The sequence below is a fragment of the Bubalus kerabau genome, chromosome 4 (assembly GCF_029407905.1).
Source record: "Bubalus kerabau isolate K-KA32 ecotype Philippines breed swamp buffalo chromosome 4, PCC_UOA_SB_1v2, whole genome shotgun sequence".
Lineage (NCBI taxonomy): Eukaryota > Metazoa > Chordata > Mammalia > Artiodactyla > Bovidae > Bubalus > Bubalus kerabau.
This window is the reverse complement of record NC_073627.1, coordinates 82669830-82695111: the sequence shown is the minus strand read 5'-3', so window position 1 is coordinate 82695111 and position 25282 is coordinate 82669830. Positions and strand designations below refer to the sequence as shown.

At 39.0% G+C, this 25282-nt stretch overlaps 2 protein-coding genes across 5 annotated transcripts in view; one reads left to right on the top strand and one right to left on the bottom strand.

Moving 5' to 3' along the window:
* PLAA (phospholipase A2 activating protein) overlaps positions 1-11619 on the bottom strand; it is a 40212-nt gene extending 28593 nt beyond the window's left edge. The window contains exons 1-2 of the mRNA XM_055577858.1: positions 11323-11619; positions 3979-4172 (exon numbers count right to left, since the gene is read on the bottom strand). Of these exons, the coding sequence (XP_055433833.1) occupies positions 3979-4172; positions 11323-11471 (343 nt within the window). The 5' untranslated portion in view covers positions 11472-11619. The remainder of the gene's footprint in view (positions 1-3978; positions 4173-11322) is intronic.
* Positions 11620-14340: 2721 nt separating this feature from the next.
* IFT74 (intraflagellar transport 74) overlaps positions 14341-25282 on the top strand; it is a 99896-nt gene continuing 88954 nt past the window's right edge. For 2 of the 4 annotated variants that reach the window (XM_055577861.1, XM_055577859.1), the window contains exons 1-3: positions 14341-14490; positions 20774-20912; positions 22157-22292. In XM_055577861.1, coding sequence (XP_055433836.1) covers positions 20793-20912; positions 22157-22292 — 256 coding nt within the window. In that variant the 5' untranslated portion in view covers positions 14341-14490; positions 20774-20792. Of the gene's footprint in view, positions 14631-20773; positions 20913-22156; positions 22293-25282 lie in introns of all 4 variants that reach the window. The other 2 variants (XM_055577862.1, XM_055577860.1) reach the window with 2 other exon arrangements.

The following is a 25282-nucleotide window of genomic DNA, read 5'->3' as shown; positions in this document are numbered from 1 at the left end:
TGGCTGGATGGTATCACCAACTCAATGGACATGAGTCTGAGTGAACTCTGGGAGTTGGTGATGGACAGGAAGGCCTGGCGCGCTGCAATTCATGGGGTCGCAAAGAGTCAGATACGACTGAGCGATGAACTGAGCTGAACTGAATGTAACTGGAAAGTGTTATACTTATGTTGACTAAAAAACAGGACCACTCTACCATTTAGAACACAAAATTTGGGCTAGAAAGCTGACAAAAAAAACAACATGACATAAGGATGTCAATCATTAATTTCTTCATCTTCAACTCACTGATGTGATATTTTTCAAATTAAAAAAGAAAAAGTCAAAAAGAAAGAAATGACACTGGCCCCAAATCATCAAGCAACTTAACAAAATAATAAAAGATAACCTATGATAAAACTAGAAATAAAGCAAGCAGAAAAAATACCCTTAAAATATGAAGCAATATTTTTACTGCACAGGTTTCTATGAGAAACACCTTTACAAAATCAAGATACATATGATTACATAAAATAAATCTTTGCATTACAAAAACAGGAAAACAAGAACATATATAAAGCAAAGAAAGATAATGATATGAAAAATATTTGCAATTTGTATCAAAGGGTTAATAACTAATTTATAAAGGACTTTTAAAATAGTCAGTAACCTTATACTATATGGGCAAGAATACAGCTCTCAGGGGGGCAAAATGCCAACGAGCCTTCCATATTTAAAAAAATGCCCCCTCCATAATGAGAGATGCAAACTACCCCATACTAAAACATCATTTTGGCAACAATCTAAAAATCTGACAACATATTTGACTGGTAAGGGAAGAAGGGATTCAAATATTGCTGCTGGAAATGCAATAAAGGTTATGACACAAAATTAGGGGGTTTGGCAATAATTAATAAAATTAGATATGCATTTACCCTTTGATCCAGAACTGGATATCATACCTAAATTACACTCACACACACATAAAAACCCAACCAAAAGACATTTGTACGAGCAAAAGATTGGAAACTTAGATATCCATCAATAGGAGACCAGTTGAATAAGCTAAAATAGCTTTAGTATAGCTACACAATGAAATATAATGCCACTGTAAAAATGAACGAAGATTTCTATATACAGCAATAAAGTATTCCAGGACAGTATTATCAAGTAAAAATAGCCAGGGTAGAAAACTAAATACAGTATGTTACTTTCTATCTAAGAAAGGGGTAACATAGATATGCTATTTTTTTTTTTTTCCCCAGAAAGAACAGAGCTATTAATAAAAACTAGTCACTTACAGGGTGGGGGCAGAGAGAGAGAGAGGGAGAGAGAGAGAGAGAGAGATAAAATTATGACTGATTCAAATTGCAGAATGGCAGAAACTGACACAACACTGTAAAGCAATTTTCCTCCAATTAACAAAAATTAAAATTTCACATGAAAATAGAATAATACAAAAAATTACTTATAAGAAAAGGATGGTGTGAGAAAGCAACACAGACTTCTCTGAACTCACCATGTTAAACAGCTTTTTCTTTGTAAACTATATGTTTAATTACAAAACAAAATTAATTAAAAAAAAATCCTGGACCACAACACAAATCGAGGTTTCTAAATACTATTTCTCACTAAAAGAAAAACATAAGGTTCTTGACAAAATTGTTGACTTCAGGTCTAGAACATTCTATAGTATCTAAAGTAAGAGCTTACCAAGAAGCCACAGGGGTGTGGAAAAAAGGGAACGTTCTTGCACTGTTGGTGGGAATGAAAATTGATAAAGCCACTATGGAAGATAGTATAGAGATTCCTTAAAAAACTAGGAATAAAACGACCATATGACCCAGTAATCCCACTCCTAGGCATATACCCTGAAAAAGACACATGTATCCCATTGTTCGCTGCAGCACTATTTACAATAGCTAGAACATGGAAGGAACCTAGATGTCCATCGACAGATGAATGGATAAGGAAGTTGTACATGTACATATATATGATGGAATATTACTCAGCCATAAAAAGGAATGCATTTGAGACAGTTCTGATGCAGTAGATGAACCTAGAACCTATTATACAGAGTGAAGTGAGTCAGAGAGAGAGAGATAAATATTGTATTCTAACGCACATATAAGGAATCTAGAAAAATGGTACTGAAGAATTTATTTACAGGGCAACAATGGAGAAACAGACATAGAGAATAGACTTATCGACATGGGGAGAGGGGAGGAGAGGGTGAGACGTATGGAAAGAGTAACATGGAAACTTACACTACCATATGTAAAATAGATAGCCAATGGGAATTTGCTGTTTGACTCAGGAAACTCAAACAGGGCCTCTGTATCAACCTAGAGGGGTGGGATGGGGAGAGAGATGGGAGGGAGGTTCAAAAGCGAGGGGATATATGTATACCTATGGCTGATTCATATTGAGGTTTGACAGAAAACAACAAATTCTTTTAAACAATTATCCTTCAATAAAAAATAAATTAAAAAAAAAAAAGAAGATGCCATAGGAACCAATTGTTTAAAGAAGCTTTCAATTGGGACAGTTTGAGAATCAAAAAAGAAAACAAGATGTTAGGGAATCAACTCATTCTGAAACCATCAAAAGAGGTGGGGGAGGGCAGAAGGCAAGCATTTACCTGCCTTTCTGGGTAAGTGTGCCACAGGGTAAACAAACAGTAGATGTGGTAGGTTCTTAACTAAACATGCTAGGTATTAAATCCAGAAATGGCAGAATTAGAGTAAATTTTTTTTTTTGAGGGGTCAACAAGCTACGGCCTGTGGGCCACCTGATTTTGTACGGTGCACAAACTAATAATAGTTTTTATATTTTTAAGTGGGTGAGAGGAAAATAAGGCACTTCTTGACATATGAAAATTATATGACATTCATATTTCAGTGTCCATAAATAAAGGTTTACTGAAACACAGACATGTTCACTCATTTAATGGCCGCTTCTCCACGCAACAGCAGAGGTGAGCAGTTATGAAAGTGACTGCATGGCCTGCAAATCCTAAAATATTTACTATCTTGCCCTGTACAAAGTTTACCAAAGCCTATTATAGTGCTATACATTGAACTATTTACAAATGAAATAGTATATTGGAAATTTCCTTTAAAATAATGTTGTGGAAGGGGCAGAAGATGAAACCAAATAGGCCATGTGTTGATAATCCTTAAAGCTATGCAAATACATGGGTGGAAGAGAGCATTAGAGTATTTCTCTTAAAACACGTTGTCCCTACTTTTATATACATTTGAGGATGTCCTTTAAAAAGAGTTCTAAAAAAATCTGTATCATTCTGTATTGAAGATTTCCCATACCTACGCACAAAGCATTTTGCAAACTCCTTAAAGGAATTAAGTTTAGAATGCTTATGGGCCATACTATTTGCTTACAGATATCCCAAACTATTCCAGAAACAACAACAGCAACAACAAAAAGTACACATACTGTATCGATTAACTGTATCCTTTTATAACCAAGAGCTGTTAAGCAATCACAAGTCCAGGAATATAACAGAATCAGAAATATATACAAATCACAGAAAACATTATTCAAAAGTATTACATACTCTCAAATAATGATATCAGACCCCCTACATACATTCCTTCTGAGACTTAATTTGCTGCATAAATATGGAAATAACAGTCCAAAGATAAAGGAAGTGCTCTCAGTTTTCCGGAGTAAATGAATTCCTTGCAAAATTTTGGTTGAAAAACCAAAATTACAAAGCTTATAAAACTATAATCTCTCCCTTTTATAAGAGAAATCTTTGCTTTTTACATATATAAATATGTCAGCCCTTACTGATGACACTAAGTCTATAACAGAGAATTTATAGAACAATGATGAGTCAAAAGGTTTTCTGAATCAAGCCACAGTGATAGGTAATAATAATAATAATAATAAAACCAAGGAAAGCAGATATAAGAATTTTATCTTCAAAAAGATGACACTTATTCAAACAGAAAAATGCCAAAGTGTTACACTCACCAGTGTTTTTGTGACCTTTTAGTACATAAAGTGGTGCTGGACTCTCAAGAGAAAAAACGCAAATATTGTGGTCATTTCCTCCAGTGGCGATTAGTCCATGAGGGTACACGTCACTTGAAGGTATGATGCATACACAAGAGACAAAATTGGAGTGGCCACTCATACAGTGCATTTCTGTAAAGCCCCTGTTAGGACTGGAAAGACATGACAGTTAGTAAGATATACACTGGTCCCCTTACTTTATTTCTACTTATCAGCCGTTGTTACCCTAAGAAATCTCTAGTGAAGTGAAACATTCATGCAACTGGGATAATGGAATCTACTATCTATAAGCCTAAAACTACTGAGGACCTTTTCATACTATGAAACATTAACTTAGTATTCATTAGTATAGATACTAATACTAAGTAGCTAGACTATCAATCACACTCAATATGTGAACTAAAGGGACTAATACAGGGACATATAAATGATTGCTCTAGGGACACAGGATATTAATAACTGCCTGGGGATTAGAATAATTACCAAACTGTTATACATATCATTCGCTTGGCATCACTGCCTTACATAACAAGAGAAACAACAGATATATATATATATATATATATATATATATATATACACACACACCACGTGGAAGGCAATAAATTAGCTGCTGAGGGGAATTAAAGAATTATATTTCTGACTCAAACTAAATCAAGGAGTTTGTGATTCAGCTAAAGGAGATAACACAAGTGTACATAAAGAGGGAAGAGTCCTAGATAAATATTGCACACATACTCATTCATTCCTTTTCCAAACACCATTATAACAATACATATTGTTTTGTATAATGCATATTCTGTTTCTATCTATGTTTATTTTAAGAAAGGCATTAAATCCCCAAGGTCAGAGAGAATAAGAAAAAAAAAAAAAGGAACAATTATAACACTGAATACTGAAAACTGACAGAAATGTAGTAACAGCCTTAGGATATGTGAATAAAATGAGTTCTAAACAGGAACAGGGCCTCTAAAGAGGCCCAATTTACCAATGAACCTCCAAAAGGCTCAAGAATGAGCACCATTACATGTCTCTAGGAAATGGGGACAAAAAAAGGTAGGAACTAGAATTAGGAAAGCTAGTTGAAAGTCTTCAGAGTCAGAAGTGGAATCATTTCAAAAAATCTTCAAAGGAAGGTATTTGGTAGTAGCTATTTTTTTTTTTCCTCCAAATCTTTTCTTTTTTTTAAATTTTATTTTAAATTAGAGGATAATTACCTTATGATGATATTGTGATGTTTCTGCCATACATCAACATGAATTGGCCATAGGTATACACATGTAAAATTTTAACTTGTCTATTTTGGTGCGGTTTTTTAAAAATGTGGTTTCAGAAACCATTTTATCAATAAGTCCAAAGAAATGTAAAAGATAAGACATCTTAAAAAGTCTATATTATATATACTAAATCTACCTAAACGTGCCCCTTAGCACTCTCTAGTATCAATGTTTGTGTGTAGTGTTCTGTGAAGCTCTTAATGGCAGAATCCAGACTTGGTTTTTGTTTTCATCTTCCTAAATTTGCAGCACAGTGTTCTACATGATAATCATTAAGTACTTCTTGAATCAGTGGGGGGAAAAAAATGCATACAGCATCAAGAAAAAAAAACAAAACAAAAACAAAGTGCCCCTTGTACCCAGCAAAAGTCAGAAGTTTTTTCTTCAGAAAAGTCTTTGGCTGGAAGGAGAGGGCGGTAACACAGGCACAGTTGAGCCTTGGGGTATGGGTGGTGCATGGGTGAAAAATCCACCTGTGATGCAGAGGACCTGGGTCAGGAAGATCCCCTGGGCGAGGAAATGACAACGCAGTCCAGTATTTTTCCCTGGAGAATCCCATGGACAGGAGAGCCTGGAGGGCTGATCCATAGAGTCACAGAACTGAACACACACACACCCTAATACTAAGCACAGGATAAGAATTACTAGACATTTGGGCTAATATAGTGACCAAAACAAACAGGGAGGGGAAACAACCAATTTAGAGGAAACAGACCACTTAGGGAGAAAATAACTTAAAAATAAAAAATCAGCATTTGCATCCTTAGAGATATAAGATATTGCAACCATGAAACAAAAACATAATTTCACAAAAAGTCAAGGCAATTTTTGAGAAAGTATAGTAGCGAGAGAGAAAAAAAGAGATACACGGAGAGAAATAAAAAAGCAATTTAGAAACAAGTTCAATATATGAATAAAAAGTTCCACAAAAGAAGACAGATAAAATGGAGACAATAAAAGTAAAGAATTTAAGAAAACGTTCCAGAACGTATGGACATGAGTTTTCACATTCAAAGAGGCCACATTTAATGAACCTGAAGAATGAATGTAGACTGCCTTCCAGAGAGAAAAAAAAAATAGGTCAAGAATCACAATGACTTCAGACTTACTGAAACACAATGAATACAATGGAATAATGGCTTCAAAATTCTGAAGAAAAATTATTTGGAAATTACAATGCTACAAACTTTTAAATTATTATTCAGGTAGCTAGGCAGGCTAAAATCATTTTCCAAATGTAGGTCTTAATACACTATCACTGCGCTGTATTTCAGGAAGCTCCTGGAGGATGTATTCTAATAAGGTGTCAAGGAAGAAAACCAAGAAAGTTTAAGGACAACTGATAGAAGAAATTCAACACAAGAGTCCAAAAATGGCTTAAGAGGACACTGAAGGAAGATCCCAGGACTAGTTGTGCACCAGATCAAGTGAGAAAGTGAGACTGTTAAATAACCAGTGTCTAGAGGTCTTGAAAGGAGATTTAGGTGATCAGTAAACAATATAAAGTTGAATTAGTGATGCATTCATAGAAAGTTAAAAACAAAAAACAAGAAAATTATTAACTACAAGGAAATCATAAAATTGTTGAGGAAAAGCTACCAGTTTATTCCACACCTCAGGTGTAGACAGATTCTGTACAGTCACAAAATACTGATTTAGTCTAAATTAAACTATAAGGGTCAGAGCATAGAAAGGATGCCTATTTGAGGTGGATTGGCAGAAAGCAGAAAAGAGAGCTATATTTTCATATTCCCTGATAAGAACTAACAGAAAACACTAAAACAGAGAACTAAAAAAATGTTTAAAGAAATAGCAGTATAGCACTTTATATAAAAATATGGAAGAAAAATTAAAAAATAAGCCATTAAAACAGATGAAAATTTTGCCTCTAAGAAAAGGGAATAGTGGGTTGGAGGGCAGAAAGTAATGGCTCTAATTTCGAAATAAACTCCACTTGACTAAGGACCCAAGTGCTCAGTAAACATGAGGGAGAAGTTACTCCAACCTTGGCATGGTCAGGGAATATCTAATGAATGAGGCTGAATCTGAAGTTGGAGTCTTTCAAACACGGATAGTTTTCAAAAGGCAAAGCAATCACTGGTGACAGACTTGGGAAATCCAGTTTACTGTGAGGTGGGCTTCTAGAGGCTTGGAGCCATCTGCAATAACAGCATGTTGACTGGTTCAGGTCAATGTACAACCAAAAAAATAAAGTCTCCAATCTGAAGCACCTTCAGAAGGCCTGGAGGCTTTCTGGGTTTTCAGAGGGTCCTTGTGAAAGATAAGGTATCTGATTTAGTCCACACTAGAACTATTTTGGGAGAAGGCAATGGCACCCCACTCCAGTACTCTTGCCTAGAAAATGCCATGGACAGAGGAGCCTGGTAGGCTGCAGTCCATGGGGTCGCTAAGAGTCGGACACAACTTAGCGACTTCACTTTCACTTTTCACTTTCATGCATTGGAGAAGGAAATGGCAACCCGCTCCAGTGTTCTTGTCTGGAGAATCCCAGGGAGGGTGGAGCCTGAAGGGCTGCCGTCTATGGGGTCGCACAGAGTCGGACACAACTGAAGAGACTTAGCAGCAGAACTATTTTGCCTCCTTGAAACTAAATTTCCCCTTCATTACCAGTCCATCCCTACATTACCCTAATCCAGAACCCTATCAACAATGGACATGAGAAAACGAAAACGTGTACTCGTTGGCTCCGAACATTTTACTGCACTTCCCTAATTTCATTAATATACCATGAAATAAATAGAAACTGTCAGGATGTCAGCCTTGAGGAGACTTTTCATGACACTAAAGGTATGGCTGAGACACTAGTTCGGCTGCCTAAAGAGTGACTATGAGATGCTCTACTATAGTTCTACAGTTCTCTTGGAACTGAGAGGAAAACCACCTTATCACAACAATCCCACTATTGAGCCCTGTGCCTGGAAATAATCAGTGTTAGTCGAAAACCACATGAATTCTAAAAACAAAACCAAAAGACAACATGAATTGAGTGAGAAAAACTAGTTATTAAAGAGAAGATCATTTCAGCTCCAAGTTCCTCATGTTTTTGTAATCCAGTGATTTTAGCTCTTGGCAATCTAGCACAGTCCTATAAAACATGTGAAAGTTTAAAGATTCAGCTATCCAACAGATTTCAACGATTACAACAAGCATTCTTTAACGACTCCTTACTGTGGCATTCATAACCTACTGGGCATGTGCTGCTACTGAATTCAATGTTAAATGCAGTTTAGTCAGTAATTGGTACTCAAATACACAAGAAGTTACGTATCAGTGTTACCAAGTGGTTTGGCATATCATAAATCTCGAAGTTAGAGAAGACCTGATCCAGTTCAATATAGAAGTTTGCTCTATAAATCCCTAATTTTTCTTGGCTGCATGACTGCAAAAGCCTATAAACAGATCTCTTTCCACATTTATCCCTTTGCAATTCATTCTTCACATGAAGCTAGCAGAAACTTCTCCACAGGTAAATCAAATCATGCTGCTCCCTGCTGAAACTCCTTGGGGGCTTCTACCTACTAACTCCTTTCCTTAGCCCTCTTCTGGGCATGTCCTGGCTTCTGCTTAAGATCTGCCTGCACTTCACAGCTCATTCCCTCCTGCACACAGGGACTTTTCTCCTATTTGGTCCAGAGCTGTGTCTGCTCTTCCTACTGCCTACAATACTCTTCCAACTGACTCACTTCCGTTCCTCATTCCCTTGACTACCTCCAGCGCAGTGCCTTTTAAGAAGAAACAAAAACCCAATACACCTTTCTCAGAGAGGCCTCCTTCTTTAACATCTCTCTCCACTCAACTCTCTGTTTTCTTCACAGTACACATGCCAAAGTGTAATTATTTATTTGGTTGTTTTCTTCATCCATCTTCCCTCCTAGATTGTAGCTAAGATCCATAAACACAGGAAACTAGTCTTTTTATTCTTCTTCAGGATCACAAACAAAAAGGAGGCTCTCAATAAATAGTGATCATCTGAATTTATGGATGAAAATGTATGGTTTCATTGAGTGAAATCTCTGATGTAAGAATTACTACATAAACTAACTCACCTCAATTTTTCCCTTTCTAAAAAGAAATCTGCCTTCTAGGTCTTAAATTTCCTGTTCTGTTCAGTTCACTCAGTCGTGTCCGACTCTTTGTGACCCCATGGACCACAGCACGCCAGGCTTCCCTGTCCATCACCAACTCTTGAAGCCTACTCAAACTCATGTCTATTGAATCATTGATGCCATCCAACCATCTGATTCTCTGTCGTCCACTTCTCCTCCCATCTTCAATCTTTCCCAGCATCAGGGTCTTTTCAAATGAGTCAGTTCTTTGCATAAGATGGCCAAAGTATTGGAGTTTTAGTTTCAACATCCGTCCTTCCAATGAATATTCAGGGCTGATTTCTTTTAGGATGGACTGGTTGGATCTCCTGGTAGCCCAAGGGACTCTCAAGAGTCTTCTCCAACACCACAGCTCAAAAGCATCAATTCTTCGGCTCTCAGCTTTCTTTATAGTCCAATACTCTCACATGAAAAACCACAGCTTTGACTAGACGGACCTTTGTTGGCAAAGTAATGTCTCTGCTTTTTAATATGCTGTCTAGGTTGGTCATAACTTTTCTCCCAAGGAGTAAGTGTCTTTTAATTTCATGGCTGCAGTCACCATTTGCAGTGGTCTTGGAGCCCCCCAAAATAAATTCTCTCGCTGTTTCCGTTGTTTCCCCATCTATTTGCCAAGAAGTGATGGGATCAGATGCCATGATCTTAGTTTTCTGAATGCTGAGCTTTAAGCCAACTTTTTCACTCTCTTCTTTCACTTTCATCAAGAGGCTCATCAGTTCTTCTTCGCTTTCTGCCATAAGTGTGTCATCTGAATAATGGAGGTTATTGATACTTCTCCTGGCAATCTTGATTCCAGCTTGTGCTTCATCCAGCCTGGAGTTTCGCATGATGTACTACACTGCATATAAGTTAAATAAGCAGGGTGACAAAATACAGCCTTGCGGTACTCTTTTCCTGATTTGGAACCAGTCTGTTGTTCCATGTCCAGTTCTAACTGTTGCTTCCTGACCTGCATACAGATTTCTCAGGAGGCAAGTCAGGTGGGCTGGTATTCCCATCTCTTTCAGAATTTTCCACAGTTTGTTGTGATCCACACAGCCAAAGGCTTTGGCATAGTCAATAAAGCATAAGTAGATGTTTTTCTGGAACTCTCTTGCTTTTTCTGCGATCCAACAAATGTTGGCCATTTGGTCTTTGGTTCCTCTGCCTTTTCAAAATCCAGCTTGAACATCTGGAAGTTCACCATCCACGTACTGTTGAAGCATTTCCTGTTACAACCAGCTAAATCAGGGCTAAACCCTTGAACTTGATTAATCTCTTGAAAATCTTTTGAAGGCAATGGGTTTTCTCTCAAGAAAACACCCTCTCCCCACATCCATAAAACAGTTGAGGAGTTTCCTCCCCTCCACTCAAGTCCATCACCTAACTCGGACTAAGAAACTCTGCGTTGGATAACGTGGAGAGGAGCCAAGGCAACTTCCTGCAATGCAATTTTCGAGAACCTTAGTTCTCAAATTTGAGGGAAGACTACAGAGCAAATTCTTAGTAAAGAAGAGGATTTACTTCAATCACATGCCAGATGCCTTCACACTACCTTATTAATGAGGGTTCACCTGGCATCAAAAAATTTTCAAATCGAACACACGGGAAAATCATCGTTCACAAACTGAAGCCACAAAAAATAAAAGGATCGTCCAAGGTCACTCACTTTTTTAGTGGTCAAGTTAGGACAAGAAAGTAGGTCTCTGTTCCCCTAACCTAGCACTCTTTCCACATAAATCTCACACGTTTCTTACACGGCGTACCCAGAGAGCCAGTTATCTCAGAACTGGGAGGGAGCGCGGATCGCAGGGAAGGCCAGGAAGAGAGGGAAGAGGGCAGGGAAGGGACACTCTCTTCCTGGACTCCGCAGGAAGCCTGCAGCACAACTGGGGGCTAACCGGACTCGGGGCGCTCACCTGTTTGGGACCCAGAGGCGGGTGGTGCGATCTCGGGACACGGACACAAAAGCCCCCGGTGGATAGAGGCAGCATACCAGGCCCCTCACGTCCAGCTCGTGGCCCGAGAGCGAGCAGCTCAGCCGGTACCTGCAGGAGCCGCTCGCCATGGCCCTGGTGGGTCCGGCGCCCGGTGCCGGGGCACCGCGCGAGATCGGTCAGTCGGCGAGGCCCGGCGGGCTGCTGGAGAGCGCCTGCAGGTGAGGGACGCCGGGCCCGGAAGAACCCAAGGGCCGGTGCGGAAGGGCGGCAGGGAAGGGGCGCGCCGAGCGGGCCGAGTGACACAGCAACCCTGACATGCACACCGGAATTCATCATCGGCCTCAGCCCGCCATGACGCAGAGTGTGTGCGTCCTGACTGCTGAGGCCGAGACGGAGACGACTGTCGCTTGGACCACCAGCTGAGGAACAGATACCACCGCCGGCCTCTTCGTCTGGGCGCCCGAATCTGGTTCCTTTCCGAGCCCGAGTCCTCTCCGAGCCCTAGCTGAGCTTTTTATTTTGATACCGGATGTGGTCCGAACTACAAATCCCAGAATGCCATGCGTCAGCGGGGCGTGAGTCACAGGAGCGCCAAATCCGGGTGTTTTAAATCTTGGTCCGCCCGGCTGATTTGAGTTTTAAATGTTGGTCCGCCTGGCTAATTGAGTTCGCTTCGCGTGTTGTCTTGGGAGCAATCTTATTCCGATTTCCCCAAACTCTGCGTTGTCTCCTGAGGTGTTTTTTTGTTTTTGTTTTTTTAATATAAGACGAGAGAGCTTGGGACTAAACTGGAAACAATCACTTGCCTTAAATTCTGTGAATACTAAACCGGGTTCTTGGTATTTTAGAGAAAGTTTTGTTTTGTTTTAAGATTTTCTTTCAAACTGTCACAGCTCTATACAAATGGAAAATGTTGGGTCTCCCTTATGTCTGAAAACACCGACGGAAAAGGCATGTCAGTAGCTTCTCTATGAGACCATATGAAATAGTTGGACATCAGAAGTTGAAGGTTTTTCTTTCTAGCTTTTCTGCTGGGGCTCTGTAGTAAAAAAGATTAAGAACGGAAAAACGTTTTTTGTTGTTCTTACATGTATTATATATAATCAAAGAGAAATTCAGAAATGAATAGCTCGGTGACTAGATTTTGGGCTTATACAGCATCTTAACAAAGGAATAATAAGTTTCTACACAAGTGATAAAAGGACTAAGTCTTTAGAGGCAGCATTATGGCAAGGCAATTAGATGGGAAACTAACAGTAAAGGCTAATTAATTTTTTTTATTAGATTCCTCTGGTGCAGTCTCCAGGCTGATAAAGGTCTCCAATGATTAACTTTTGTCCTTCTATTTAAGAGGCAAGGAAAGGCGACTTTGAAAATTTATATTCTCCTTGGACTTCCCTGGTGGCTCAGACGGTAAAGCATCTGTCTACAATGCAAGGAAACCCAGGTTCGAGCCCTGGGTTGGGAAGATCCCCTGGAGAAGGAAAACGCGATCTACTCCAGAACTATTGCCTGGAAAATCCCATAGACAGAGGAGCCTTGTAGGCTACAGTCTATAGGGTCGCAAAGAGTCGGACACGCCTGAGCGACTTCACATTCACTTTACGGAAATAGCGGAATGGAGAGCTTTTCTTGTATCTTACATCTTTTCAATTGCCTTCCACTCAAAATAAGCCTTTTACCAATGTGGCATACTTTGGGATGGCAAATTCTACTTCCCTTTACTGCTGCTAAGTCGCTTCAGTCGTGTCCGACTCTGTGCGACCCCATAGACGGCAGCCCACCAGGCTCCCCGTCCCTGGGATTCTCCAGGCAAGAACACTGGAGTGGGTTGCCATTTCCTTCTCCAATGCGTGAAAGTGAAAAGTGAAGGTGAAGTCGCTCAGTCGTGTCCGACTCTTCGCGACCCCATGCACTGCAACGCACCAGGCTCCTCTGTCCATGGGATTTTCCAGGCAAGAGTACTGGAGTGGGGTGCCATTGCCTTCTCCGACTTCCCTTTACTGCAGTGACCCTAAAGACAACAAATGACCACTACAAATATGTTGATCTCAAGTGGAGTAATTACACGAAAATGTTTTACAAACTTCGAGAACTCAGTCACAGAACATTATTTCATTGTGTATTGCACTGATTTTAACCTACTTGAAAGCAGGCTGCTGCTGCTGCTAAGTCGCTTCAGTCGTGTCCGACTCTGTGCGGCCCCATAGACGGCAGCCCACCAGGCTCCCCCGTCCCTGGGACTCTCCAGGCAAGAACACTGGAGTGGGTTGCCATTTCCTTCTCCTTGAAAGCAGGCATACAACAGTAAACTGGACATAAAGAATGTATGCAAGATGGAAACAATGTGAAAATGTTAAAAGATATATATATATTTATACACACACACACACACACACATATATATATATATAATTAGAGCTCCCATCACATTTAAGCTGACTATAGGAAAACTGGAAAAAAAAAAACCTGAAAGTTCCTTGTATTAGAGAAGTAGGATTTGAGATGACGTAGTCTCATTTTTAATTAAAAACATTGATATTAAAGTAATTCTTTTAAGCCAATTCGCTGTAAATTCAGTCCTCACAGAATCATTCTGAAAGGAAGCCTAAAGGTATAAAGCCTTCAATGAAGTGAGAACATATGCTTCCAGAATCGCATCGGGACTTAATGCTGTATCTTATGTGTTGTGTTCCTTCCTTCTAATGAAAACTACCGCTAATTAGAAGTAAAAAGACTACCACGAATGCTGCCTACCACGGAACAACTTGAAATAATTCTCATTAAAAAGTTTGACGTAGTACAAGTGACGTTACACAGCGATATAATAAAATTCGCTGGAGTGAGTTCACCTCAGGTACACAATCAGAGAGATTATTCTGATTATAAAGAAAACCAGTTTCCAAATAAAATATTCATTCCTAGCCAAAATGCCGTTTTCTGTCTCTTCCAGAAAAAGCGCTGAGGTACCGAGGATACGACTATTCCAGTCGTCAAATATCGCGAGAACATTTCACTCTCGCTTCACTGAGCGGAGGCCGAGGATTGGCCAATCAGATGAGGCACCCCGCCCCCTGTTGCCGGGCGACGGAAAGGCTCGCGGCTGCCAGTGATTAGGCTTTGAGGGCCTAGGAAAGGTGCACGTAGGTGAGCGTGGCTTTTCCTGTTAGGGAGCGGGTTCGCGGGGCCGACCGGTGGGCTACGCGGTGGTGGAGGGCTCGCAAGAAGTTCGAGTGCCCCTGGGTGGTGCGACCGCGCTCGTTTCGCACCCCTCAGCGCCGGCTGAGGTGAGAAATCCCCGGTCCCAACTTGCTTCTTGCCTCCCTTACTGGTTATCTTAGCTTGGGCGATGCTGATGCACTTCAAACAAAATAAACCCGGCTCTTAGGAGTTCTCCAGCCCGACGCCGGGCTAAGGAAGGCCCATTTTTAGTTCTGCAGAACATGAGAAGAGATTTTCTCACACAGTCCCCTAAGCAGACCTGCCAGGGGACCAGAGGGAACGACCCGAGCGCCTCAGAAAATTAACTGTGGGCTGAATTTTGCTCGAAGTAATAATAGCTGTCTGTCTGTTGGTCATAGCAGAAGGGACTTAGCAACTTTCCGCTTCTTCAAATATATTAAAATGGTTGGTTTGGGGAGGATAATGATTGTGATAATAATTAGGAGCCAGGTATTTCAGTATCTGAAATCATCACAAAGACTGCAAGCTGGAGCTGTCGCCATACTACAGTAAGAAAACACGCCCTGAGGGTGTACGGCTGGTAACTGTCGGAGCTCCGTTAGTTTCCCTAATCTTTCTGGAACCTCTCTGGTTGTGTGAATAACCCCTTAGATTATGCGCATATTTGAAAGACTAACCTCGAAGTTAGTGGCATGTTTGTTACTAGTACTCCTCCCTTGTATTTTACCCCATGGAACTGATCAAATGTTAACTAAATTTGTTCCCCCGCTGTAATAAAGCAGTGGCAAAGAAAATCAGGTGGAATTCTATGTATTGTCCATTTTCTTAAAGTTTTCAGGAAAGCTAGAGTAACCCCAAGTATTTTTGCTGAGTAAAGGAAGGTTTATTGTCTTAACTTTCTCTGAGAGGAAACCGTTTTTTCCCCCCTTGCCACTGCCTTAGTTCCAACACCAGGGATGGAACTGGCGCCCCCTGTAGTGGAAACACAGAGTTAACCACTGGACTGCCAGGGAAGTCCCTGGGAGAAACTGTCTGGACTATAGACCTTGACTGCCTTTGAAAAAGTCATTTTATAAAACTTACTTTTCCATTTGAAATAATAGTAATAATTCTGTTACTTTGTCCGAAGAGTTCAAAATGGCCAGAAAATAGAACCACGGAGCTAGTTGGAATGGGAAGATTCTAAGTCTGCTGTGAACATATTAAATATAAAGTAATAATGGGATATCTGAATAGAAATCCACCTTCCCCCCCAATAGTTGAAAACTCAGAATTGATGTCCAGTTTTAAGGACAGAACTGGAGATACTGATTTATGAGTCATCAGCCTGGTTAGAGTTATATGAAAACAAAATATTACGGAGAGGAGAGAAACAATTCCAGGACTGATCATGAATAATGCCAAGGAAACCCAGAGAAGAAGTACTGGGCAGGGGCTATAGAAATTGAGAAGCCGTTTTGGTTCAAGAAGTGATTTATTTTCTTTTTGATAATTTAGTAAATGTTTGTAGCTTTTTTGTAGCTGGCAATGCCTTCATGTGGGAGGAAATACAGAAGGTACAAAAGAAAAAGGTTTTGCCTGGCACTGAGATTAATGCTGGGGATATAAAGATGAATAAGATCCAGCTCTTGCCTTCAAGGTGGAAAAGTATTTAAGCAGATTGGTGTGATAGGTCCTGGGATAGATATGTATATAGATGCATAGTAGCAGTTCAGACAGACCTGTAAATTCAAATAGAAGAAGGTTAGGGTGGTTATGAACTGGTGGTTGATGAATTCCTAGGGAGAATAACAGGCAAGATGTGTGTTATGCAAGGGACAAGTCAGGAGGCCAATATAATAATCCACTTGAGTCCATGAGGCTCTGAACAGTATAATAGCAATGGAGAGTAAGTTATATTTTAAACATTTAGAAATAAAAGTAGGATTATGTGGTTAGCCGTGGGAAATGAGGGAGAGGGAGAAATCAAGGACTAAATTTCTGGCTTGTGTGATTAGGAGGTACACCAGGAGGAAGAGTAAATTCAGGAGAGATGACAGTGAGTTTACGTTTTCATTTATTTTCAAATGTTGATACTATATTGAAGTGAAAATGGCAAGTAATTATTTGGATATAAACACCTCAGAGGGAGTGTGAGGAGTCAGGACTGGAGATTCAGTATTGTGAGTCATCAGCTTATTAATTGCTCAAACCCTGAGTATAGATGAGGTGGATCAATGAGAGGATAGAGAGGAAAAAGAAAAATAGACTGGTTCATATCTTGAGAAATGCTACAATAGAGGCAGGTAGAATAAGATGAAGGAGACTGAAAGAGGAGAAACAGAAGAGGGGAGTATCACCGAGATGGTTGCAATATTTTAGAATTTGCCTGTGTAGAAAAAGAATATATAGGACAGAATTAAAGGTGGTTTCAGAATCAAGAAATTAGTTTTTAGGGTTAGGAAAGAATGGAACATGACACCAGACTCAAAGAAAGGAGAAAGTTTAAAGACATAGTCAATCAATTCAGTTGCTCAAAGAGCCCGACTCGTTGCGATCCCATGGACTGCAGCACGCCAGTTTCCCCTGTCCATCACCAACTCTTGGAGCTTACTCAAACTCAAGTCCATTGAGTCGGTGATGCCATCCAACCATCTCTTCCTCTGTTGTCCCCTTCTCAGGAGCTGGATAATGCTCTGAAGGAGCTTGGGGCAGGGGTTAGGGAGAAGGAGTTTGGCAAGGAGAGGGAAGCTAATGTCCCAGAGGTGTGGGATTAAGAGGATAAATCAGAATAGAGAATGATCTTGAATGAGAAAAGTCATGGCTATTGAGATTGGAAGGTAGCATTGATATAGGTAAGTTGATTTGCTCCAAATATGATGGATTTCACATCTTAATTTTCTTAATTATGAAATTGAGTCATCTGCTGAAAGAGGCAGGAGTAGAAAAGTTGTTAAGAATTGGAATCATCAAGGACAGTAGCTTATCAAGGATTAATAAAATAATTTCAGAGATATGAAGATCCATCTAAACTTGGTGACTAGGACTTTGCAGTTCTCCATTATACACAGCTGTGAGATTTCCATCAGCAGTGTTCAGCAGTCCAGGCTGAATGTAGAGAATAGTTTCTGATTTGTGAAATGGGTTGAAGAAGTGTTCAAGGATGCAAATTAGTTGATGGTGCTCATGAAACAGTAATTTAATGTTGAGAAGGAAAGAATTCTTGAAAATGACCATCATGGTCACTAATGTCTTCTTCAATGGGGATTTCAATGGGCATTTCAGTGTTCATCTTACTTGAATTCCCAGAAGAAAATGTCATGGCTGACCATTCTTGCCTTCTCTTGGCATCTCTGACACACTCCTGGCTTTTCTGTTAGCTTTCTGAGTCTTTGTTTTCCATGTCTTATACAAGCTTTCCCTCTTCTATGCAACCTGTATATATTTACATTCCTCAGGCCAGAGTTTTGGGTACTCTTTTTCTCCATATTTTCTCTCTAGTTCAGAATCTTTAAAACTTTTGAACATTACCCATAATAGGACATATATCTTATGTTATAGACCCATGTACACATATGTGTAAATTTACATAAATATAACATAAACAAAAATTTAATGAAACAGTACCCTTCCTATGTGCAGTGAAACCTCTTATATCTTCTGTTCTATTTCATATTTAACCCATATTGGTCATAACCCTCTAAATTGTTTTTATAAGATACTAATAGATTATGACCATAATTTTATTTTATTTTTAAACTTTACATAATTATATTAATTTTGCCAAATATCAAAATGAATCCACCACAGGTATACATGTGTTCCCCATCCTGAACCCTCCTCCCTCCTCCCTCCCCATTCCATCCCTCTGGGTCGTCCCAGTGCACCAGCCCCAAGCATCCAGTATCGTGCATCGAACCTGGACTGGCAACTCGTTTCATACATGATATTTTACATGTTTCAATGCCATTCTCCCAAATCTTCCCACCCTCTCCCTCTCCCACAGAGTCCATAAGACTGTTCTATACATCAGTGTCTCTTTTGCTGTCTCGTACACAGGGTTATTGTTACCATCTTTCTAAATTCCATATATATGCGTTAGTATACTGTACTGGTGTTTTTCTTTCTGGCTTACTTCACTCTGTATAATAGGCTCCAGTTTCATCCACCTCATTAGAACTGATTCAAATGTATTCTTTTTAATGGCTGAATAATACTCCATTGTGTATATGTACCACAGCTTTCTTATCCATTCATCTGCTGATGGACATCTAGGTTGCTCCCATGTCCTGGCTATTATAAACAGTGCTGCGATGAACATTGGGGTACACGTGTCTCTTTCCCTTCTGGTTTCCTCAGTGTGTATGCCCAGCAGTGGGATTGCTGGATCATAAGGCAGGTCTATTTCCAGTTTTTTAAGGAATCTCCACACTGTTCTCCATAGTGGCTGTACTAGTTTGCATTCCCACCAACAGTGTAAGAGGGTTCCCTTTTCTCCACACCCTCTCCAGCATTTATTACTTGTAGACTTTTGGATCGCAGCCATTCTGACTGGCGTGAAATGGTACCTCATAGGGGTTTTGATTTGCATTTCTCTGATAATGAGTGATGTTGAGCATCTTTTCATGTGTTTGTTAGCCATCTGTATGTCTTCTTTGGAGAAATGTCTATTTAGTTCTTTGGCCCATTTTTTGATTGGGTCATTTATTTTTCTGGAGTTGAGCTGTAGGAGTTGCTTGTATATTCTCGAGATTAGTTGTTTGTCAGTTGCTTCATTTGCTATTATCTTCTCCCATTCTGAAGGCTGTCTTTTCACCTTGCTAATAGTTTCCTTTGATGTGCAGAAGCTTTTAAGGTTAATTAGGTCCCATTTGTTTATTTTTGCTTTTATTTCCAATATTCTGGGAGGTGGGTCATAGAGGATCCTGCTGTGATGTATGTCAGAGAGTGTTTTGCCTATGTTGTCCTCTAGGAGTTTTATAGTTTCTTATGACCATAATTTTAAAATGCTATTTTAAATAGTCAAAATTTTAAATGATATTTTATTCTGCTGAGTACAAGAGAGGGCTGATAAACTAGGAGAGAATGAATAAAGGCAATAGTTTAAGGGGAGGTGTTCAGTTCAGTCGGTCAGTCATGTCTGACTCTTTGCCACCCCATGAACCACAGCACGCCAGGCCTCCCTGTCCATTACCAACTGCTGGAGTCTACCCAAACCCATGTCCATTGAGTCGGTGATGCCATCCAACCATCTCATCCTCTGTCATCCCCTTCTCTTCCTGCCCTCATCTTTCCCAGCATCAGGGTCTTTTGTGAGAATAAAGGTGAGAAAAAGGTAGAAGGAGAGGAAATTAAGGCCAGAGAATAAAGTATTTCATTAAGATATTTGAGATGAAGCAATTCCAGATGATGATAAGCTCCAGCTCTGGCCATGGCCAGGAATTAGAATTGAAATGGTTGCTGAAATTTGGGTCATGGAACTGTGAAGCAAGAATGTTACATATTGAATCCAGTATCCATATGGAAATCATCCAGGTTGTTGGTGGTACTTGAATGGAGAAACTGAACAAGATACACAAGACTTTAGTAAATATGGGGGAGAGATTAGGTGGCTCCTATATAAAAGCAACCAGGAAAGATCCAAGGCAATGTAGTTGCATTATTTGGTCCTCAACGGAAGAGAATCCTGTTGTTTATTACTTTTTTTAAACTTTGAAGGATGATGTTTGCCAATTACATTGTGGAGCAAGGAGAGTGCCATGTATTCATTCTTTGCCTTGGACAAGAAACTAAGACAGCCTTCACTACCAAAAGTTTTTTCAGAAGACAGGATCCTGTTAAGTTGACGAGTACAAGGAAGTATTTATAACAAGGTTGAGAATATAAGGGAATTTACTATAGACCAGAAAGCACAGATAAAAATAGTCAGAGAAGAAAGATACTGGTTTTGCAAGGAGAGAGAAAACTTAACTGGAGTATGAGTGAGAGCCCAGGAGAGAAAGGTAAGTAGAGGGACTTGCATTTTGATAAGATAGTAGGGAAATGAAGAGGGTATGTTATAATAAATGATTCCATGGTTCTGAATGGAACAGTTCTGTCAAACCTGAACAAAATTAAAGCAGGCTTAACCTTGTATGTAGTGGTACCTACAATAGCAATTTGCAAGAAAAGTCACAGTGGATTAAATGTTTGAAAGGGTATGTGGTTCACTCCTGTCTTGCTATAGGAGGTATCAAAGGAGAATTAAATTATTCTTGTTTCCAAGCAGTGGTTAAACTGAACAAATAATGGCCAGTAATCACAAACCTTCAGCAGTTCGCCCTGTTTCTCGAGGTGGGATTGGATTGACAGGAAGGCCTCCTTCTGGAATACGACCCCCATCAGGAAATATTCGAGTGGCAACTGGTGTAAGTTTAAAACAAATTGTTGAACTATTATTTGTATATCCTGGTAGAATTTGAAAAGCCTGTCTATAATAAATAGAGATTCTTCTTTGTTTTTCTTTATGCTATAAGCATACTATTATATGTCTGGTGTTTTTTTTTTTTTAAACATCTAGAAGTATAAAGAGCTTCCCTGGTAGCTCAGTTGGTAAAGAATCTGCCTGCAATGCAGAAGACCCTGGTTCGATTCCTGGGTTGGGAAGATCCGCTGGAGAAGGGATAGGCTACCCCCTCCAGTATTCTTGGGATTCCCTGGTGGATTAGCTGGTAAAGAACCCACCTGCAATATGGGAGACCTGGTTCAACCCCTGGGTTGGGAAGATCCCCTGGAGAAGGGAAGGACTACCCACTCCAGTATTCTGGCCTGGAGAATTCCATAGACTGTATAGTCCATGGGATTGTAAAGAGTTAGACATGACTGTATCAATGTTAAGAGACGATGTGTACTCATACTCATACTGAAATTTATTTTAAAGCTACAGCAATTTAGGGGCATAGCGTATTGGTGCCAAAACCAAGTGAAATGGAATAGACCAGAAATGGAATTAGGCAAGTAAGAATTTAATTAGTGATGAAGGTTGCATTTCAAATTAGTAGGAAAGCATGGAGTATTCAGTACTGCTGAATAATTGGTAAACCATTTGTTTTAATAAACCAGTTTCCTCCCTCACACAGAATCCTAGATATTTTCAAAATTTTATACTAAAAAATGAAATTTAAATGTATTAGCAGAAAATGTAGACAAGTATATTGTATAAACTCACGATCTCCCGAAGTTTGCTCAGGTTCATGTCCATTGATTGGTGATACCATCCAGCTACCTCCTCTTCTCCCACTGCCCTCACTCTTACCCAGCATCAGACACTTTTCAATTAGTTGGTCTTTTGCATCAGATGACCAGAATATTGGAGCTTCAGCTTCACCATTAGTCCTGTTGTTAAATAAGGACAAATATGTGGACATTTTGTTCCTTTACAGATTGGAAGTGGTATAAATATGTCTAACACATAGAATTTTACATTTTAAAGAAAAATATTACTTACCATTAATTTTAGATATTTTATTTACTATTTCAAACATTTTAAAATGTAAGGAAAATTTTACATATTATATAGAATATTAGTTTTATTTTTGATATTCTTTTTATAGTGTTAATATTAAAGGCACAGTATTTCTCTATTTTATTGAAACTGAATCTTGTCATTTAGATGCCACCTGGAACAGCAAGACCAGGCTCTCGTGGTGGTCCCATAGGGACAGGAGGAGTTCTGTCTTCTCAAATCAAAGTTGCTGATCGTCCTGTAACACAGCAAGGTTTGAGTGGGATGAAAACTGGTATGAAAGGTAACTATTTTAAGAAGATGAACATATTTTGTATAAGAAGTATTGTAGTATATTAGTGCTACGTCACTTCAGTCATGGCTGACTCTGCAACCACATGGACTGTAGCCCGCCAGGTTCTTCTGTCCATGGGATTTTCCAGGCAAGAGTACTGGAGTGGCTTGCCCTTCCATTCTCCAGGGAATCTCCCTGACCCTAGATGTTAGAGATGGAACCCTCATGTCTTTCATCGTGTGTTGACAGACGGGTTCTTTACCACTAGTGCCACCTGGGAGCTATTACAGTGTATTGCTAAATCAGAGTTACACAGTGAAAGAGGCTATTTTACGCAGTTCTTACTCTTTGATTCAAAAATTTTAAGGGTTAAGTAAGAGAATGAATGTGAGAATTCATTGTGAACTAGGGAGTTATATACATGTATGAGCTATTTTAATCATTTTTCTGGTGAACTTTCCTATAACTTTTAAAAATTGAAGTATAGTTGATTTACAGTATTATGTTAGTTTCAGGTATACAGAACAGTGATTCAGTTATATATACATATACATGTATATATTTCTTTTCAAATTATTTTCCCTTTTGGTTATTATAAAATATTGAGTATAGTTTTCTATGCTATAGAGTAAGTAGGTCCTTATTGGTAAACTTTGCTATAATTTCTTTGAAAAAATTTGAAATAATTTGAAGGAAAACTCAGAAATGAAAATTAGATTCCTAGTACTATATAGAAATATTCTGAAATAGTTTTTTTTGGTTTCCATATCAAATGACTATGGTAGGTATTTGTATATTTATGAGAAGTGAGACCAGAAGTGTTACTTTGGGTAATAATTATTATTCCATTATAATGCTTAAGTAAGGAAGTAAGGCTAACATATAGATTTTATATTACATCTCTCCTTATGTCTCTATGTATTTAGAAATGCATAATAATAATAACACTATATGTTTTGATTCAAAAAGTTGGTCTATTATATATATATATATAAATCAAAACATAGGGAACTGTTTCATATTGAGTTTTTAAATTTTCTGTATATGTGCAAATTACTTATCAGGGATGAACATACTAGTACAAAATTAATTATAAGATGATATACCGACTTCTATAATATAATATATCCTACCTTTCAGCAAATTTAATTTTCTTACTTATGATACAACTTATTTCACTAAATATTGAAAACCAGTTGGTTATTGGACTTCCCTGGTGGTTCAGTAGTTAAGACTCTGCACTTCTGATGCAGGGGTCACAGTATTTGATCCCTGGTTGAATAGGATCCCATGTGCCATGCAGGGTGGCCAAAGGATGAAAAAAAATCAGTTGTTTAGAAATGCTTGCTTAATAATTATCAATGCTGTGGAGAAAAATGACTCAAAATTTTGTAGTTGTTTAGTCTTTAAAACTGTATTCACAGACTCGTTTATGTGTTTACTATTTCTTATTTAAAAACCTTAAGGGCAGAAACCTTAAGGGTGCAATTCTAAGAGAACTCATCAAATTTTATTACTGTATTAATTTCTCCTGTAAAACAGAACCAGTATTATTAATTATTTAATAATTAGATATTATTTAATTATTTAAGATTAAATAAGATTCTTATTTAAAAAGAACCAGTATTGTTTAAATAATAACTGGTATTATTTAGTATTTAATACTTAAATATTAAGTATTAAGTATTATTTTGGAGAAGGCAATGGCACCCCACTCCAGTACTCTTGCCTGGAAAATCCCATGGACGGAGGAGCCTGGTAGGCTGCGGTCCATGGGGTCACAAAGAGTCGGACACATACTGAGCAACTTCACTTTCACTTTTCACTTTCATGCATTGGAGAAGGAAATGGCAACCCAGTCCAGTGTTCTTGCCTGGAGAATCCCCGGAATGGCAGAGCCTGGTGGGCTGCCGTCTATGGGGTCACACAGAGTTGGACACAACTGAAGGGACTTAGCAGCAGCAGCAGCAAGTATTGTTTAATAATTTAAGTATTATTTAATAAAAGAGTCATTTTCTACAAATGTAGTTCAAAACCTTATATGAAAAGTTCTGTTACCAGCATGTACCACTATCTGCTGTGACTTTTGCTATTACCTGTTCCAGTGCCCCATTTCCCATTCTAGTGAGACATTCTCTCCCTCTTCTCAGCATGGATTTCAGTCAATATTTTCTAGGCTTTTCTCTCATGCCATGCAGGGCACTTCACCTCTCTCAAGGTTTGGGACATTTAACCTATGGATGCTTTTTTAGTCCTACTGAAATGAAATGTAAGATTGTGTTCCTAAAAAGTCTCTGAAAAATTATATAAAATCATAATCTCTTGCCTACATTGAGAAATTTATAGTCTAAACCTACGCTGTCCATTGCGATAGCCAATAGCTATTTGTATTTGTAATATAAATTATTTGTATTTTTACAAATAGAAATATTTGTGATTATTTAAATTAATTAAAATTAGTTAAAATAAAAGTATTTTACCAGTTCAGTTGCTTAGTCATGTCTGACTCTTTGCAACCCCATGAACCACAGCACGCCAGGCCTCCCTGTCCATCACCAACTCCCAGAGTTCACTCAAACCCATGTCCATTGTGTCGGTGATGCCTCTGTCGTCCCCTTCTCCTCCTGCCCTAAATCTTTCCCAGCATCAGGGTCTTTTCAAATGAGTCAGCTCTCTGCATCAAGTGGCCTAAGTATTAGAGTTTCAGCTTCAATATCAGTCCCTCCAATGAATACCCAGTACTGATCTCCTTTAGGATGGACTGTTTGGGTCTCCTTGCAGTCTAAGGGACTCTCAAGAGTCTTTTCCAACACCGCAGTACAAAAGCATCAATTCTTTGGCACTCAGCTTTCTTTATAGTCCAACTCTCACATCCATACAAGACTACTGGAAAAATCATAGCTTTCACCAGATGGACCTTTGTTGACAAAAGTAATATCTCTGCTTTTTAATATGCTGTCTAGGTTGGTCATAACTTTCCTTCCAAGGAGCAAGCGTCT